We start from the raw sequence: 17,244 nt of genomic DNA, 5'->3' as shown, positions 1-17,244 counted from the left end.
AACAGCAAGAGTCTTCCACCTTTATCGCCGCTAGCTTGTGAACTTTGCAAGTCTTCGAGTGTTTCACCGGTTAATGTTGAGTGTGAAGTTCCTTCCCGCCACATACATTTAAACCATAATACTGTTTTTTTTTTTTTCCTACTATACAGCTTGGGAAATTGGTGCCGATCAAGAACGTTTGCATTCTTGATTTTTTGTTTTTTTGTTTTTTTTATAGGAAGTACAATCCAATTCATTTGTACATTATTTTCTTGTAATAGCTTGGTGATAGATGGTACGCCACTTTAAAGATGTTATATATATTCAAGTCTCTACTGATTTTTGTTTCCCAATTCAAAATTACAGATTCATGTCGAGCTCTAGAAATTCTCTAGTCGGTTCGTTTTGGAATTACATAACAGGGATTAAGGAATTATCAAATCATGACCCAAAAAATAAGCCCCAACTATGGGATTCAATCAATCAGTGATATGATTACAACAAAAAAAGATCTTAAGAAATCAAATAAATAAAGTATCAACCTAAGAAGAAAAAAAAATGATGAAAGCTCTTACAAAGATGAAATGAGACTCTCAATGTGATTTGGAATAACAGATAACTCAAAGCGAAGATCGAATCCAACTTCATCGAGTCGCCTAATATCGTCACCTGAAATTCCTCCATGCTTAACTTCCCTTATACTGCTTTTCTTGGGATCAAAATACGCAATAGAGAAGGATCCATACAAACTCTCTTGTGGCTTTACTGTACAAATAGATTTACCACCCTCACCAGTTTTGCGTTGATAAGTATAAGCTGGTGTATAAACGTAAATAAATTCACCAGCATCAGTAAAACCTCTCAACATCCATTTTCGGCAAGGAAGAGGAGGTGGACCAAAGTGTTGTAATATCCATTTGTGATTCTCTGCATCCTCCAAAATCCATAAATCAACACCAGAGACAATATTGGATCTCATTATAAAAGCTAATCTTCCCTCATAAGATGACAAAATACCGAGGTTCTTCTCATCATTCGGAAACTCAATCAAACTCAGCTCTTCAGATCTGAGATCAAAGCACATTATCACATGGTTCGTACGTACAAAAGCCTCGTAGTAAATGACGCCATTAATACATCGCCCAGGAGCTGGAGCAGGCACATGCTCAGGAATATCTTTGGATATTATTTTCCATGATTCTTGAGCTCCTCCCAATGTAAGAATGCCAATCTTGTTAAATGTCAAAATGCATACCGCCTTGTATTTACCGTTAACCGGATCATATCCCAAAAAAGATCCCGTCGTCTGATGACATCCAGCCGGTTTGGGTAAACTGAAGACGACGCGTCTCATGGTTGGGTTCCAAATCTCGAACTGTGTAGAGCTTTTCAAGCACATCAAGCCGTTTACGGAATCATAACGGTTGCGATGACCATTATCATAGAATGTATTCTCTAATTGATCAGGATATTGATCTTCTGGTTTATTCTGGTGTAACGGAGAAAAGAAAAAGAATATCTTGTCGAGTTTTTTAAAGAGTAGCAGAACACAGGGCCGTGATGGCGAGGAACGCGTCTGGAACGAGTTGATGAAATCTGGAGTGGTGGTGATAGAAGACCAGAGCTTAGAGACAGCTCGTGACCTCACGATCGATTTCGCTGAAGGCAGTCTCGGGACTATCTCGAGGATCAACTCGGGAGGAATATGGTATGATATTTGAGATATCGTGTTTTCATGATCATCATCATCATGATGTGAAGATGACTGTGTTGTTTGCTTGATGTTGTCTCTCTGCTTCTCTGTCATGGCTGCTCGATCGCTAAACCCTAATCTGTGTTTATCAAAAGAATAATAAGACAACCCTAACTTGTTGCGGTTTTTTATAGCTGCGCGTTTTTTTTTTAATAATAATTTTAACCCGATTGGAAACCGGGTTATGCCTAAACCTAGTCCACAGAGGAATAATAATAGTCTTACTAAGAAGAATTAAATATTTAAACCCACACGAATATATGAAAACATGTGTTAAGTATTCATTACCAATTAGAATTGAATTGAAAACTCATGAAATTTCACATATTATCAAAATCCATGGCACGAAATAAACTCACTAGCAGTAAATTAATTATAGTCCTAAAATCTAGCTAAGGCCTCCAGTGTCAAGGAAGAATGTGGTTGTTTTTTTTTTGTTGAACAAAAGATTGTGGTTGTTAAGGCTAATATTTTTTTCATAAGGTACCTTATTAAAACCACCACTACGACGACCTTCTACAGAGATCCATGTCTCAAAATGTTCAATTTTTCTTGAATTCAAAATGCATGTAACTAAGGCTAATCTTCCCTTTGCTTTTGAAGATGTCCGGTATCGCTAAGCTGATGGTCGTTTAATAACTACTATTTTCGTTTTGATCTAACCCATTACAAATATATAACCGTATTCCATGAATATGTGTATATAAGACGATGTCTGTTAGACTGTAGTTACCAAGGTGCAACGACAATATTTGACTGCTATTTTTTATTTGATCTACCCCCATTAAAATAATTGCTCAATTACGTTGGTACAAAGTATCAACATATAGGCTCACCAGCATATATGTCCATCCAACGTTACAGAATGTTATTATCTTAGATTGAATCATTCTAAAAACTCATTTTTTTACATAGCAAGATGAGAAAGCAATCTGAACTCTCTCTTTCTCATTATTTTATAGTTTCGTTTCACATAAGCATTACTTCTTCAAAGGCTGACATAGGCTCGGAATTGCATTTTCCGAAATCCGATGCTTTTGTTTCTTGGGGAGCTATTTAAAAGATCGGTCTCTTAGATAGGAGTAACATTTTTTCGATGTGTTGGACAAATAGTTCGAGGATATTACAATACACACACGTTTCAGCAGTGTTCTCTTAAATGTGAATACGTTAGTATATATGGGTGTCTAGAAAGAAAAAAAAAAATCAAGAAGTCCTGGCCAAAACTCCAAAACAAACCAACCCATACCTGCAAAACCCGGTTTCATAGTAGATGAAGTGGGATTCCATATTAGCAATTGCTTAAGTGTTATACCTAATCACATTGAGAGTCTGGAAGGGCTTTTGGAAGAGTCTATTTCAATTAAAACTTTGTGAAAAGTCTATTTCAATTAAACCTCTGTGAAGAGTCTATTTCAATTCAATAATTGCGTCCCGTTGACTAAACTTCATCATACATGATACATTACAATTATACAAGTATACAAGTGGTTGTTGAGGTCATCCCCTTCTAGTCTTTCCTCATTTACATTAACTTATTTTTTTAGTTTAATTTGGAAAAGAATTGTTTCAAATTTGGGAAACAAATAAATATTTTTTTTGCAACACAAAAAAGACTTCAAAACAATAACAATTTCATAGAACTGAAGGATTTGCGACAAAAAAAAAGAACTGAAGGATTTAATTGGAACATAAAAAGATAATGGGGCTGTTTTATAGATTGTAGGAATATGATGGGGTTTTAAGTCATTGACGTATTTGTCAAAATACTAATTCCTACTATCCTCCCATTGCTGAAAAATTCAGAAACGCGTTTCCTTTTTCTCGCAGAGAGAGAGAGGGAAACATGTCGTAATGTAATCTTCCTTTGCCTTAAATTTCTCCATTTCTTTTGTTTCTCTTTCTCCCACCAATCCGTTTCCCAGAAATCCACGAACCCTAGAGTTATCATTCCTCTTCGACACATTGAGATCAAATCAAATTTCATCTTCTTTTTTGTTTTCTCCCATCTTTTTCCATATGTGTCCGTTGAGGTTCCTATTGGTGTTCTTCTCGGCTATCCTCGCCGGATATTTCGCGTGGAAGACGGTGAGTTCTTCGCCGGACCTCAACTCAGACGACTCACCGGTCGAATTGAACGATAAAGAAGGACTCAATTTCAGAAAGGTAACCAGAAAATCTTGTTGCTATTCGTTAATTTCATGAATTTTCGTTTTCAGTTTCTGGGATTTTCTAACTTCTTTGTTGTTCACCGGCGATCAACAGAAGATGGAGAATGGCTTCTGGGTGTTCGTCGATATGGCCAGCGGAAGATACCTTTGGAGGAATTACAAGGAAATGAAAGAGAAAAGTCAATGAGAAGGCTTTCACTCAAGGTTTCGTCTTTTTTTGTTTGGTCTCTTCTTTTGTGCAGAAAGTTAAAGAACAATGATAATTCTTAGACGAGTTTGTAACCATCTCTCTGCTCTATCTTCCCCTTGAGTTTTTGTAATTTGATTAATTGATACTTCTCTGTGTAAACTGTAATCTGGAAACTAAAAAGGTAAAAAAGAGTTTGTAACTTTCAAGCAATTTCTTCTCTTTACTACTTAGTATTCAATTTTCTCCACACGCAAAATCAAAAATACAGATCATCAGATCATAGGAGCACACTCCTCATCTTACGAGAAATTGGCAACAGAGAAGTTAACAATGTGCATCTAATTATTTACAACCTAGCTTTGAGATTAAATTAAACCGACGTACGTGTGAAATCGGAAAAGATTCACCTCGAGTCGACTTGAAGCTTGATTGACATGTAGAGGAGGGTGAGAAGAGCTCCTTGTGGAAGAGGAGCATGTCTAGCTAAATTGGAGCCAACCCACATCGCAACTACCACAAGAACCACCACACTGCTGCTCGCTTTCCCACATAGCCAGCTTGCAAACGTTAGACAGAGAGTGAGAAGGATACCGCCTTTGCCACCTAGTATCCAAGCAATCATGAACCCGACTTTGTAACCCATGTCAAGTTCCTTGTCGAACAAAGCCGTGAAGGTGCTAAACGTGAGAGATGCTAGACACCCGAGTGTATATAAGAGAAACATCGATAGGAAAGCGGATTTGAGAGCATTGACAAAGGAGTCGCTCTGTTCTTGTGCCGTTTCTTCTTCTTCTTCTTGTGGCTCACTGTCGGTCTCACTGTAGAAATGTGGGTTTGGATACGTAGAATATTGTCCATGGACTCTGTCGTATCTGGATGCCCGTCTTTTCTCAGACCAGCTGTGATAATACTTCATGGCATCTTCAAGCTCAGGGTCAAGAGTGTTGTAGTAGTGCGTTTTCACTCTAGAGAACTTGGAATTTTCTTGAAGTTTAAGTGCTCGGTCGTACTGAGTCCTTGTAGCTTCATTAGATAGTACCTTTTGGAAAATAGATACAGGTAAAAGTGAAATAAGAAATTGGATTCCAAGAATAAACACAAAACTCCAGGCTAAGCACTCAGATTCATATATGAGTCATCGAAGGAAAAAGAGCTTTAAAAAGGAATACCCACTTCGTAGGAACAACGAATGCTCTTGAATAACTCTCCGGCTCTAGAGTCCTTATTCACATCAGGATGAAACTACAATAGCAACACAAGATTATTGTCAAAAAACATAACCCAAACAAAGCTGAGAAAAATAGGAGCATATTCATGATATTTAGCCTATGTTCAATCATCTAACTTTCGTGGCTAGAACTTAGAAGAAAGTGGTCGTGTTCTCAACAACTCTAAGTCTTAGCTCAGTAAGAACCTAATTACTCTTGATTGAAATTTCACATCTTAAAACATGATCGAAGCAACGATGCCAAAACCATGAAAAAAAATACAAAATGAAAAAAAGAGCCCCCAAAGACACATCCTTTACCTTTCGAGCGAGCAGGCGATAAGCTCTCTTAATGTCAGCTTGTGTGGAATTGCGAGCGATGCCCAGAACAACGTAGTGATTCTTCCCGCCGGAATTGTAAGCCGAAGAAGACGACGAAGAAGCAACAGTGGTTTTCCAGCGAGTGCGGTGACACCGAGATCTGCCGTCACGGTGCCTTCGACGGTGGTGGTATAGGTCACGGCCAAGAGGATTGAACGACGGAGGGAGGAGATGGCCGGAGAAGGCGGCGGATGAGAGCCGACGGCAGCCCTTGATTGGGGCGGGACCCACCAGAAGGTGAGTCTGCATTATCTTCCTTCACTCACAGTCACAAAGGTCTCACCACTGACGTTAAGAAGCGGGTTTTGACGGAGGGCCGTTAATTAAAGAAATATTTGCGGGTCAGATAATCGGATCTCACTAATTTTGGTTTGGTTTCGTTTAGTAATCTGGACTATGGGCCGTCTTTGGATAACTTGATTCTTTTGTTGATGGAGCTTGAAAAGTACAAATTACAAATTTTTATGGTCCCAGTCCCTCTTTGTTATCTTTGCTTGCAATTTAGTAAAAATAAAATTTCTATGCCTACTCCGTCTGAAAAGTTTGATTGTATATTTTTTTTTTTTCGTTACAGAACATAATGTATCTAAACTCTTGTATTTATCTAAATTCCGTCAATTAAACATATATGAACATTATAATGCATGGTCGGTTTTTAGGGAGTTGTGGCTGTGTTTTAGCTGCTAGAGATGCTATTGCGGACATTTTTGTTAAGACTTAAGACTCGTTCCATGGAAATCGTCCTTGGTGATCGAATGCATCATCGATTTTCTTTTTTAAGCGGTAACTCCAAATTTTAGTGGCTTTTAACCGAGTTTTTTTTAAAAAATAATATAAAATAATATTAATATAAGAAACTTTACAAACATCGTTTATTGACTTTCCTATATTCGTATATATATAGAGCCCGTTGGTAATCAGTACAATGATGGCTCTCATGGCTATGAATGAAGTTAAAGTCCATCGTAGTATCCTCCAAAAGATATCTGAGCCCTTGCCACCGGAAGACCTTTCATCACAGATATTGCTTCATTTAGCTTTGTTGCATGCTTCACAACTTCATTCATTCGCTGCAATATGTATCAAAACATTATTTTAAAATACATGTTTTCATACATAAATCAACTTTAAAACCAACGAGTTTGGACATTTAAAAGAAAAAAGTCTGACCCATGACTAATTTAGATGATTAATTTTGGCTACAAACATATATGTTCTTACATGCACATCGCCAATAAATCTATACCAATAACAACTGACTCGATTCCAAATAAAACATCTCTAGGCTCTAGCTGATACTAATAATATGCACATGACTTGAAAGTAAAAGAAAGGAACAATGACGTTTTTCTAAACGTGTTTATATTCAAAGTGTGACTTTGACGCAAAGAAATATAAAACATAAAATGTAGAAAGACAAAATAAGAATCTTCTCTACAATTATTATTGATCGTTCACTAAGACACGTAATATGCCACACCGCCAAACGCATCCTTATCACTTTGGTCGTGTAAATTTGTATAAGTTGAGATTTAACCTTTTTGTGCAAACATTTTGAGATTTAACTTTAATAACGATTAGCCACTAAAGGAAGCATAACAAACTTATTAACCATTGGTCAATAGTCTTAATTTATCCAAATAGATCAAAAATAACAAACAACTTTTTTTATTTAAGTTTAATTCATGGGATAAAATTCAGAGACTAGCTTTGAAGTTAAATGGTTAAGAGGGAACCCAACTAAGAGTCATCGTAAGTACAACATTTAGAAGGTCTTAGAAGCGGCTAGCCTAAAATCTCTGGATATTTTTAATTACTTTTGCCTCATTAATAACATTTTTTTGTCGGTCTAATCAATTTCACATTTGAACCCAAAAAAAAAGTTCATTGCAGGTTCCTTAACAATTTGATTTGGATTAAGAATCATAATTAAAAAAAGAAATACCTTATTATCATCAGAGTAAATCTGGAACCTGAGGATCTGGTTCTTGTTCCGACAACCTTGGATGTTATTGTTGTGTCCAAGGAAGAAGACACAGATGGTGGCAGCAGCAGCTGCAACACCAAATGAACATATAGCTCCAATTCCATTAAGACCCATCTTCCACAGATTCATTTTTCCACCACATATGTTCTCATCTTCATCCCAATCAACCCCTTTCTTGCTTCTCAAGTCACCACCTTCTTCAACCTTCGATCCCATGATTTCATCGAAGTAATCTCCTCCTAACCCTCCTTCTGAGTCAGAGTGTTTCTCATCGTTCCGAGGCAGAGGACTTGTGAACCTCGCTGATAGTGGTAGCTCTATTTTCATGTCGGCAAATTCGTTTTCCTTCGTTGTTTTGAAGGTTATTCTCGGAGACGGAACAGAGTCCGTTAAAAGTTCCGGGTCAGGATCCGGGAAATCCGGATCCGGGTTCCTCTTGTGATCTGTGTCGTCCAAGGTGGATACGGGTTCCCAAGTTATGGGAACTTGGAGGAGCTGTGGGGGGACCAGGCTTGATCTTTGACGAAACTCTGTTTTTTCGACAGAATCTTGTGTTGGGCAGATGAAGTAATCCATGTCGAAGCTTTTCCCGGCGTTTCTGGTCATCTTCATCGCTGCCTCATGATCCTCGTCGTGATCGAGGTCGAGATCGAGACCCTTGTAGTTGTTTTTGGGGAGTAATTCCCAATCTTCTAGATCCATGTCCTTCGATTTGTCGATTGATTACTCTGATTAGGATTTTGGCAAAAAGAGAGGATTTTTAAAAAGGTTTTATTTTCGGGTAAGTGTGATCTTTTCAATTATTGGGTTTGGTAATTTTGAGGAGAGACGTCTATCTCTCTCTCTCTCTTTCTCTCTTTCTCTCATCGTTGTGAAGTGCTTTCTAGATCCTTTAATAGAGCAAAGAAGAAGAAGAGACCAAAAAGAAAAATCAGACTCCGAAATGGTTACGGTTATTGTAAACGGTTGGAGTTATACAACTACAAGTCTACAAGCCATATTGATGCAGTTAGTGTACTTAGTGTAGTCACTGTTAAAATAAGGTATTGATCATAGTATAAAATGTTGTCAGTGATCCTGATAAACATAATTATTGTAGTCACTGTTAAAATAATGTTTCTCTTTTTTTCTTTCTATAAAAAGGTCTTATTAACATAATCAAATAGTGATAGCGTAGTCGTAAAATTATCCAAATACATCGTGTTAAGTCATTTTCTGTTTGGAAATGATTATCATTGGAAACTCTTTCATTTTCATTTACCAATTAAGTTATTTGAAAGCTGCTCTAACTCAAGTAAATTAGCGAAGTGGTAAAAGACTGGATTCTTATTATAACAATATAAAAATATGTATAGTGTTAAAACTTAAAACATAAATATTTTATAAGATTCAAAGATTACTAGCAATCTTATGGGATCTTATATTAATTGTAATTGGTGAAACTATAAATATTAATCTAATGTATTTTGAAGGCGTGGGCTGTGAGGTAAGTCGCTTAGAGCTTATCTACACATGAAGTGACAAAAGAAGATGTTACTGTTTTTGGACCCACATCAAGGAAGTAGCGATGGTCCTCTTTGACAAGGTCCCTTCTCTCTCGTTCATGTGTTATTTCTCAACCATTGGTTATAAAATATTTAGTGATGAAATCATGTTTTAGTTGAATGTCGATAATGAGAATCTTTCGTACGAATTCTACTAATGAAAATTGGATGGAAGTTTTGAGTTTTTTAGTTTATGGATTAAGACGTTTTTCTAGATAGATATTTAATTTTCTTATGTAAAAAGTTATTGGTTTTGATCTTTCTATAGATAGAGAGAGCTAGAAAGGAAGAGACTTCAAGCTTAAACTTGCTACCAACACTTGAACGTTTTTCATATTTTGAATATTTTCTTAAATTCAAGTAAATTAACAATTTCTTGTAGTTAACAAAACAATCCGAAAGAAAAAGGAAGGAGAGGTTATGTGTAATACAAGTCACAAGTTTAAAGTCCTTTTCAAGTGGAGGTTGCTTGCTAGGAATTACTAGTGCAATTCATGAAAAAAATGCCACGAAATTTTCATTAAAAATAAGAAAGTGAAAGTGGAAGTTAGTTTTAAGACGATTTACAATGATTTTTTAGCTTTAATTATTCTTTAACTTTTGAAACAACTATAAACTCTTACAAAACTAAATTGAGAAAAAAGTTTAATTCTACAAATCTCTTTTCAGAACATTTAGTTTTTAATAACTCCATTTGTTTCTACTTTGTTTCTACTTTGTTTTACTTTTTGCTTTCTCCTCTTTCTTCTACTCTGTTGCGTACTTTAAAATCATGATAGAATCAAGAGATTGCTTCACTGAGTTTAGGCTCTAATTCAGTCAGTTTACATCTAACATTTAAGTTATAATCTTTAGAAATTTTTCATTTTAAAACCATCATAGATTGTAATAGAAGATAGAATCAAACTGCATATTGTTGCTAAAATGATAGAATCACAATGGTCTAAGCTTCTCAACTAATGATTCCTAAGTTGAAAAATATCTAAATAGAGAGATTCATCAGTAATACACATACGTAAAAACGACAGGAAAACGAAACTTCAACATGTGAACCAGAGTGATCCACAAGTCGACAAGTTTCTTTCACATATACGACCCAAGTGTCCACCACCTGTAGTACCAATTAAACCAAACCGTTCATAATCAATATAGACAAAACGTATGCAAAACGAAGTGGACCCAGAACAAGAATATTCAAAAAAGGAAGAAAACTATTCACAAAGGAAGCAAAACAGGATTTACATACAGAGACAGGAGGAACTCCAAAGTTATCGAAACATGTCCACAGAAAGTAAAGTCATCTAACTAATTAAGCTCATCGACAGTGAAGGATTTTGGAATCACCCTTTAGGCTGATTGTGATGTAGATTTTCCTAGCGAGACTGATGCAAGCGCGTTCTTTGCTCTTTCTTGGAAGTTCCTAGTTTTTGTGAGTCGCAGTTTAATCCATAGCCTCCTCACATCGATCATGTGCAGGGCACGTCCAAACAGTTGGCTGGTCTCACCGAGTATTCCCAAGCTCAGATGCGGAATATAGGATGTCCACAACGTTTTCAAGCGCGATGCCATGATGGGGAAGACCAATATTGCCAGTTTCAAAAACAGAAACATCAGTGCAAGTACCAAATATGGCTCTCTTTCCGCTATTTCTCTGATAGACGACCCGTTGTGTAGCCATGCGATCAGGTTCCCATCGGCTTCTAAGCTTGTTGGTTCACCTTCGTCCACATACTGGACAGGTTTAAGACCTGGAAAGCCACAGAGATACACCGAGAGGAGCTTGTTATAACAAACGTTAAACTGATTGATTTTCAAGGCATTTAATAACTTGGGAGCTAATGTATTCAGATATGCAGAAAAGATGACAAGAAAGCACAAACAGAGACGTAGGCTGGCATTTCATGAAGAACTCTCACCTGTTGTTTCTTCGTAAAACAGAATTAGGGACGCAAGATCCTTTTGACCATGGTATCGCATCTTCAATGTTTGATTCACCATCAGAATTGAAGGCAAGCTATGGATACCATACCTAGAAAAGACACTGCAATAGTGAAAATCATAAAGATCAATTGACGTGGACCAAAGAAGATACCGAAAAAAAAAAAGATGAAAACATTTTAGCGTTCATTTTCTGTCATCTTATTGATTATTTGTCCTGTCTTGGTAACTAACTCTTTAAGACGAAAACTTTAATAATCAGGGTGAAACAATGATTGATAACTAACAAGTACTAAAAAATCTGACAAGCAACTTAAACTCATTTTTTTCTGCATGTATAATATCAACACCCAAATTTCTTGTGAATAATTCAATCGAGATGCAACTGGATATACATATTCCATAACAGAAGTACTACTTACGATGGTAAAGCCTGGGATTGCTCAACAATCAGGTGCCCTATGTGAGGAAACATTGCACTCAGAACATCAAACTTTGGGCGAACTGCACGTGAAAACGGGCACCACGAAGCATAAAATAGTATGGATGTATAAGCATTTCCATGGTTTGTATTAATGAGTCTGTCTAGCAAGTCTCCATCTACCTGGATTAGCAAAAACACAAATTTAGATACTTCTTGAGTTACAAAAACTAGCACACATCCAAGAAGCGCACAGTCACGCATATATTAATTTTGCTAAATCACAATTTCTGAATTTGAACAATAGACTGAAATCTTAATATTGGCAAATGACATGATGAGATTCTATTGGTAACCCCATAATAAAGGCATGCATTGAAGAACTTTAAGTATACCACTACCACAGCCAACCAAGATTTATATCCAGATCTCCTCTGTTATGAATAGCTTAAAAGGAATTTGAAAAGGGAGAAAACCTGAGACCTCTAGAGACAGTGGAGCAAAGGTAAACATAAGCAAATTTCAGCTACAAGCCTATACAGTTCTCCTTAACTACAATACTAGTATGAACTTGTATGAGCCTAGACTTGCATAATGAAAGATACAACCAAAAAAACTGAAGAGGAGACTTTTTGTAACCACCGGTCCACCACAACACTAAAGTGACATGCCGAAAAGCAAAGGAAGGTTTTTGATCCTTGCAACTCACATTAGGCAGTATTTATTCCACTTTAAGCAAATCAAACTTTAACATAGAAACGCCACAAACCCCGACTCACCAGACATATCTAACACAGAGCGTAGCTAATTCAATCGGAAAAATCGCAATCGTGTATTAAACAAATCATGCAACTTAAAGCAGAAACAAGGCGAAACTATGATAACGTACCTCTACAGGAGGCCTTGGATACAGAGAATGATGACATTTTCCCTCGATTCGGCTTCGGAACACCTCGAACTCGTGATCACAAACATCCGGCCGGGACGAGGCGAACACGGAAGGTAAGCATGACCCAGCTATCGCACAGAGAAGGAGTACGAAGACCCGGAATTTCATTAGATTAAGGTGAATGGAAGAGCCAAGCAAAACCAATAACCTAAATCTAAGGTAGAAGAGAGAGAGAGAGAGGGAGAGATCGAAATTCCAAATTCGATGAGCAAAAATATGAAACTTTTAGCAATCAGAGATCAGGGTCATCGATTAAGGGTGAGATCGCATCGGATTTAGAGGACAAAAGCACGAATCAGAGGAAATGAACAGCCTAGGTTCAAGACGAGGGCATGAAGAACAGAACTTGAAAAAGGAAAAAGACAGAAAATAAAATCTTGTCTGAAAATATATCTACTTCTAGGGCGAATTTGGGGAAAGTCTCAGATCCGTGGGAAATACTATCTATCATAAAGTTTATTTGTTCACTTGTTTTTGCAGAAACAAGACAGCAGATCGAGACCGCCAAAATCGATTACGTTGACAAATCGCATTCGTCACATCGCTTTTTTTTCCTCTCTCCCCACCACTTATCCTCCCGCGATTGGTGGATGTGTTAGAAATAAGATTTTTATGTTATTTTTTTGTTGCGGTTGGCTTATTATATATACCGAACGATTCTTTTTAATTTCTTGTCCATTTCTTCAAATTTTTATTTTAAAATTCTCCGTATCTGCTTATTTACAGAAGTCGAATGTTTAAGAAATTACATTAAGATTGAAGATCAAAGATCTGAAAGAAAAAGAAAAGAAGGAAGACAAAAGTTAGAGAGATATATATCAACTCAGAAGCTCAAATTTCAGAGGATTAGCATTAACAAATTAATTTGTTTTTCTTTAACCAAAAAAAACAATACTTGTGTTTTTTTCTTTGTTTGCTGGTCTCCCTTAATTTGTTTTGTTAATCAAAGAATAAAGACTAACAATCTGACCCAAAAGGGATAATATTCTAATCTCTTTAAGGCCCATTAGCTTCACAACAGGGCCCAAAAGGCTATTATTCTCCAGAGATTGACCTGTATATATTGACCGAAAGTAGTCAAAGAGTACTTCTCACGCACTTTCTTCTTCCTGGTTTAAGATTAGAGAGATACATTTAGGGCTTTGAAGCCGAACGCTAGAAGCTGAAATCGAGAAATAAACAAAATGGAGATTACGGAGAGGAGAGACGAGGAGATCAGGGAAGGTAGAGAATCTGGAAACATGGACAGCATTAAGTCGCAGTATGTTACCGACTCTTTTGCCGATGAACGCCACTCTCGCGAGCTCAAGGCTGGTCTGCATCCTCTACGGGTTTGTTCTCTACCCTTCTCTATCGATTGATTTTGAATTTGAATCTGATCTTAGCTGAAACTTTGCTCCTGGTGCGTTGAAGATTGGGAACTTTATATATGACGGCTTAGAGCCGAGGTAGTGGAAGATTCAGAATTGAAATCTTCATTTCTGGAAATTTTTATTGTAAACTTAGGTTTTGCGACTTTTTTTTAATGTATGTGAGCTCGAACGCTATTGAATTCTGATTTAGCTCATAATTTGGCCAAATTATCCACTCTTTAGCGTCACTGTTACCACTGGATGTACGTGTTGATATTTTGGGAATGTGCAGTACAAGTTTGCGATTTGGTATACCCGTCGCACACCAGGGGTCCGAAGCCAGACATCTTACGAGGATAACATTAAGAAGATTGTGGAATTCAGCACGGTAAGCTCGAAATTACTAATGGAAAAGTCCATTCTTGAAGCTGTTTGCAATCTTATCTTGTTCATTTCTGAGATCTGCTTGGGTACTTAGGTTGAAGGGTTTTGGGCTTGCTACTGTCACCTTGCTCGTTCTTCTCTCTTGCCTAGTCCAACAGATCTTCATTTCTTTAAGGATGGGATTCGTCCGTTGTGGGAGGTTCGTATATCCATATGTTGATTTTTCTCATTGTCTTTGTGGTTTTTCATATGGTGGATCATCGATATAGCAACTACCTTCGGATACAACAAAAGTTTTATCTCCTACAATAAGCCAACTAAACTAGCTAAATTCATTTTCCATCAGGATGGTGCCAACTGCAATGGAGGAAAGTGGATCATACGTTTCTCGAAAGTTGTATCTGCTCGCTTCTGGGAGGATCTGGTGAGTTAAATTCTTCTTGTGGGCACGTCTATCAAGTATTTACACCCTTCTAATTCTATCAAAAGGAACCTTTTTGTAAATGTTCTTTAAGTTATTCCTCTTTCATACTTAGAGCCAATGTTTTTTGTATCTGGGAATCATGTTTTATTTGTTTCTCCAGCTTCTAGCGTTGGTTGGCGACCAGCTTGATGATGCTGATAACATATGTGGGGCAGTACTGAGTGTCCGCTTCAACGAGGACATCATTAGTGTATGGAATCGCAATGCTTCTGATCATCAGGTAAGAAAACTATTCTCAAGAAGATCTCTCTCTCTCTCTGGCTCTGTCTCCCGTCTTTTGTTTGGTACTTACACTATGCAATGTTTTCCGCGAACAGGCAGTGATGGGTTTGAGAGACTCAATCAAGCGGCATTTGAAGTTGCCTCATGCATATGTCATGGAATACAAGCCCCACGATGCTTCTCTCCGCGACAACTCTTCCTACAGAAACACATGGCTGAGAGGATAGGTTCAAAGTAGACGACTGTATCACGTCACGTGGAGAAGATTCGAGAAGCTCTCAGCCTGGGTAGATATATGGATTGATCCCTGTTTCTGATAGCAAATGTATCGCTGGTGTACAATCTCAGCAACGGAAGTCTAGTTCTGTATCAGTGGGTATTCAGTCGTTTTCTTGTTTCTAGATCTTGATACTTTCAATGGGTTGACTCTTGTTTGAAACAATAATGATTCACTTTCAAAGAAAACTTGAGCTCACGTACTGGTTTACATTATTACTTGTCTTCAACAGTAATTCAATATACAATTTCTCTGATGTACATCTACAGATGAAAAACCGAGTCTGGCTCTGGTGTGGATAGTTTATTGATCTCAAAAGCTATAATTTAGGATCCACAGATGCTTGAAGCCCGATAATACCTGGTTCAACATCAAAACCCTGAGTGAGTTACGTCACACTGAACAAAAAACAAAACGAAAAAACGGAACAGAAATGGCGTTGCTCTGTTTTTCAAATTGGTTGTTTGTATAGCGATACCACATCCAACTCGTGCGCCTGCATTTCCTGTTGATTTGCTAAGCTTGTGTCCTCCTGCACGGTAAACATGAACCTAAGAACAGTGGCAGGTACATGATGAAAACTAAATGAAACTAGACACAATGATTACTATTAAGATTTGACCCTTAAACTTCTAGTGCTGTGCATGTAGTGAGTGACATTGGACATTGTGTAAGTTCCTACCTCTGCCAAGGTCATCAGGATCACCATGTACAACAACCGCCCTACCAAGTATAGAATATTGGCCACTAAGCGGTATCTGTGAAATCAAAGAGAAGCCGAGGTAAGTGGGGAAATGTCAATAGAGATATGCACAATCTAAGAAGCCGGGAAGAGAGAAGAACTCTTGTACCTGTTTGTCTTTGATTGAGATTTCAGCAACACCTGAAACAAGTCTCATCCAAAAATTCTAGCATTATTCTTCAAAAGGCACAAAACATATAAATAGATAAGGGAACAAAGAGTATACCGTCTGTTCCTGCAAGAATGTTACCCAAATCGCCAGCATGACGCTCTTCCTCATCCGGTGGCCCATGAACTCGATTTAATGGATTGAAGTGAGGTCCTGAAGTTAACATTTCCGCAAGAAAACAAAAGAACTCAACCCTTAATATCAAGTACAGAACTCACAATAGAATCACAAAGATGAAACACCATTCAAACATCTAGAAGTAAGATTTAATAGGTTTCTGCTTCTATTATAGGCTAATTGAAATGGTTCCTTGAGTGAATTCTTTGGCAACACTAAGAGTCCATCTAAACTAAATCTGATCCAAACCAATCCTGTTACATCAAGATCAAGCAAGATTACACTTTTTCATTATATGTGTTCCAGTTAAAGAATCTTACGAGAAACAGTTCAAGACTTCTAATAAGAACAAGCTACAAAAACCTCGGAGAAATGAAAGTAAAAGTCCTTTATTTGGTGATTTCGGAAAGTACAATAAAAAAACCCAACTCACCAAAATGTGAATCAAACTCAGTATAACCACAACTAAATACAAGAAACCAACAACTAAAGCATCGAATTTCAATATCAGATTCGACAAGTACAGTAACACAGTAACATAGACTAAAAAAACAAACCAGTAGAGATGCAGCCATTTGTGGTATCACCAAAAGAGTGAATATGAAATCCATGGAAGCCAGGAGAGAGTCCTGAGATCTTTCCGGTAACATGGGTAGTCCCTGTAGAAGACACACACAAAGACCACACGCAAGTAAACCCAATGAATGAAATAAAACATGTCCTCATAAAGGGAGGGAAGACAGATCACCGGAAGTGTCTTGTGTGAACTGAAGACAGCCTCGGACGTTCTTATCGCCGGCGATAAGAGCCACCGCTCTGAGATTGCCTCCCGCAGGAGCTTCCATCGGTTCTGTGTTCTGGGATTGATTGTGGTGGTGATCGGATGAGATTGAAATGTGTTATTTGGTTAAGACAATGAGAGGGAGAAGAACCAAAAACCAAATCAAACCGGAATTAAAAACTCTGGTTAAACTAAA

General features: G+C 37.4%; 7 protein-coding genes across 8 annotated transcripts; 2 read left to right on the top strand and 5 right to left on the bottom strand.

Moving 5' to 3' along the window:
* Window positions 1–550: 550 nt before the first annotated feature.
* On the bottom strand, window positions 551–1,786 carry LOC18017549 (putative F-box protein At4g09190). Its single transcript, XM_006400299.1, has one exon. It carries the CDS (start codon window positions 1,784–1,786, stop codon window positions 551–553), a length of 1,236 nt encoding a protein of 411 aa, XP_006400362.1.
* A 1,666-nt stretch (window positions 1,787–3,452) lies between these two features.
* On the top strand, window positions 3,453–4,296 carry LOC18017550. Its single transcript, XM_006400297.2, has 2 exons — window positions 3,453–3,898; window positions 3,998–4,296. Exons 1-2 carry the CDS (start codon window positions 3,752–3,754, stop codon window positions 4,088–4,090), a joined length of 240 nt encoding a protein of 79 aa, XP_006400360.1. The 5' UTR covers window positions 3,453–3,751; the 3' UTR covers window positions 4,091–4,296.
* On the bottom strand, window positions 4,294–6,028 carry LOC18017548 (dnaJ homolog subfamily C member 18). Its single transcript, XM_006400298.2, has 3 exons — window positions 5,622–6,028; window positions 5,267–5,335; window positions 4,294–5,132 (listed from the first exon to the last, which is right to left on the bottom strand). The coding sequence occupies exons 1-3, from the start codon at window positions 5,928–5,930 to the stop codon at window positions 4,497–4,499; spliced, it is 1,014 nt and encodes a 337-aa protein (XP_006400361.1). The 5' UTR covers window positions 5,931–6,028; the 3' UTR covers window positions 4,294–4,496.
* A 466-nt stretch (window positions 6,029–6,494) lies between these two features.
* On the bottom strand, window positions 6,495–8,547 carry LOC18017547. The gene is made up of 2 exons (XM_006400295.2): window positions 7,627–8,547; window positions 6,495–6,751 (listed from the first exon to the last, which is right to left on the bottom strand). The coding sequence occupies exons 1-2, from the start codon at window positions 8,368–8,370 to the stop codon at window positions 6,635–6,637; spliced, it is 861 nt and encodes a 286-aa protein (XP_006400358.1). The 5' UTR covers window positions 8,371–8,547; the 3' UTR covers window positions 6,495–6,634.
* A 1,782-nt stretch (window positions 8,548–10,329) lies between these two features.
* On the bottom strand, window positions 10,330–13,089 carry LOC18017545 (5'-adenylylsulfate reductase-like 7). Of its 2 annotated transcripts, none has more exons than XM_006400293.2 (4): window positions 12,461–13,089; window positions 11,573–11,754; window positions 11,129–11,241; window positions 10,330–10,960 (listed from the first exon to the last, which is right to left on the bottom strand). In XM_006400293.2, the coding sequence occupies exons 1-4, from the start codon at window positions 12,626–12,628 to the stop codon at window positions 10,560–10,562; spliced, it is 864 nt and encodes a 287-aa protein (XP_006400356.1). In that variant the 5' UTR covers window positions 12,629–13,089; the 3' UTR covers window positions 10,330–10,559. The 2 variants fall into 2 exon arrangements, with proteins under 2 accessions (XP_006400356.1, XP_006400357.1); XM_006400294.2 differs by having other exon boundaries at window positions 11,129–11,253; window positions 12,461–13,085.
* A 519-nt stretch (window positions 13,090–13,608) lies between these two features.
* LOC18017546 (eukaryotic translation initiation factor NCBP) lies at window positions 13,609–15,438 on the top strand. Its single transcript, XM_006400291.2, has 6 exons — window positions 13,609–13,851; window positions 14,165–14,260; window positions 14,351–14,455; window positions 14,603–14,680; window positions 14,841–14,960; window positions 15,058–15,438. The coding sequence occupies exons 1-6, from the start codon at window positions 13,705–13,707 to the stop codon at window positions 15,187–15,189; spliced, it is 678 nt and encodes a 225-aa protein (XP_006400354.1). The 5' UTR covers window positions 13,609–13,704; the 3' UTR covers window positions 15,190–15,438.
* Window positions 15,399–17,157, bottom strand: LOC18017544 (superoxide dismutase [Cu-Zn] 3). The gene is made up of 7 exons (XM_006400292.2): window positions 17,016–17,157; window positions 16,825–16,926; window positions 16,208–16,303; window positions 16,091–16,122; window positions 15,922–15,997; window positions 15,718–15,771; window positions 15,399–15,599 (listed from the first exon to the last, which is right to left on the bottom strand). The coding sequence occupies exons 1-7, from the start codon at window positions 17,110–17,112 to the stop codon at window positions 15,559–15,561; spliced, it is 498 nt and encodes a 165-aa protein (XP_006400355.1). The 5' UTR covers window positions 17,113–17,157; the 3' UTR covers window positions 15,399–15,558.
* Between the last annotated feature and the right edge of the window lie 87 nt (window positions 17,158–17,244).

Source organism: Eutrema salsugineum, unplaced genomic scaffold (assembly GCF_000478725.1).
Source record: "Eutrema salsugineum unplaced genomic scaffold, Eutsalg1_0 scaffold_2, whole genome shotgun sequence".
Classification (NCBI taxonomy): Eukaryota; Viridiplantae; Streptophyta; class Magnoliopsida; order Brassicales; family Brassicaceae; genus Eutrema; species Eutrema salsugineum.
Note: the sequence above shows the minus strand (reverse complement) of the source record. Positions and strands in the feature narration are given on the sequence as shown.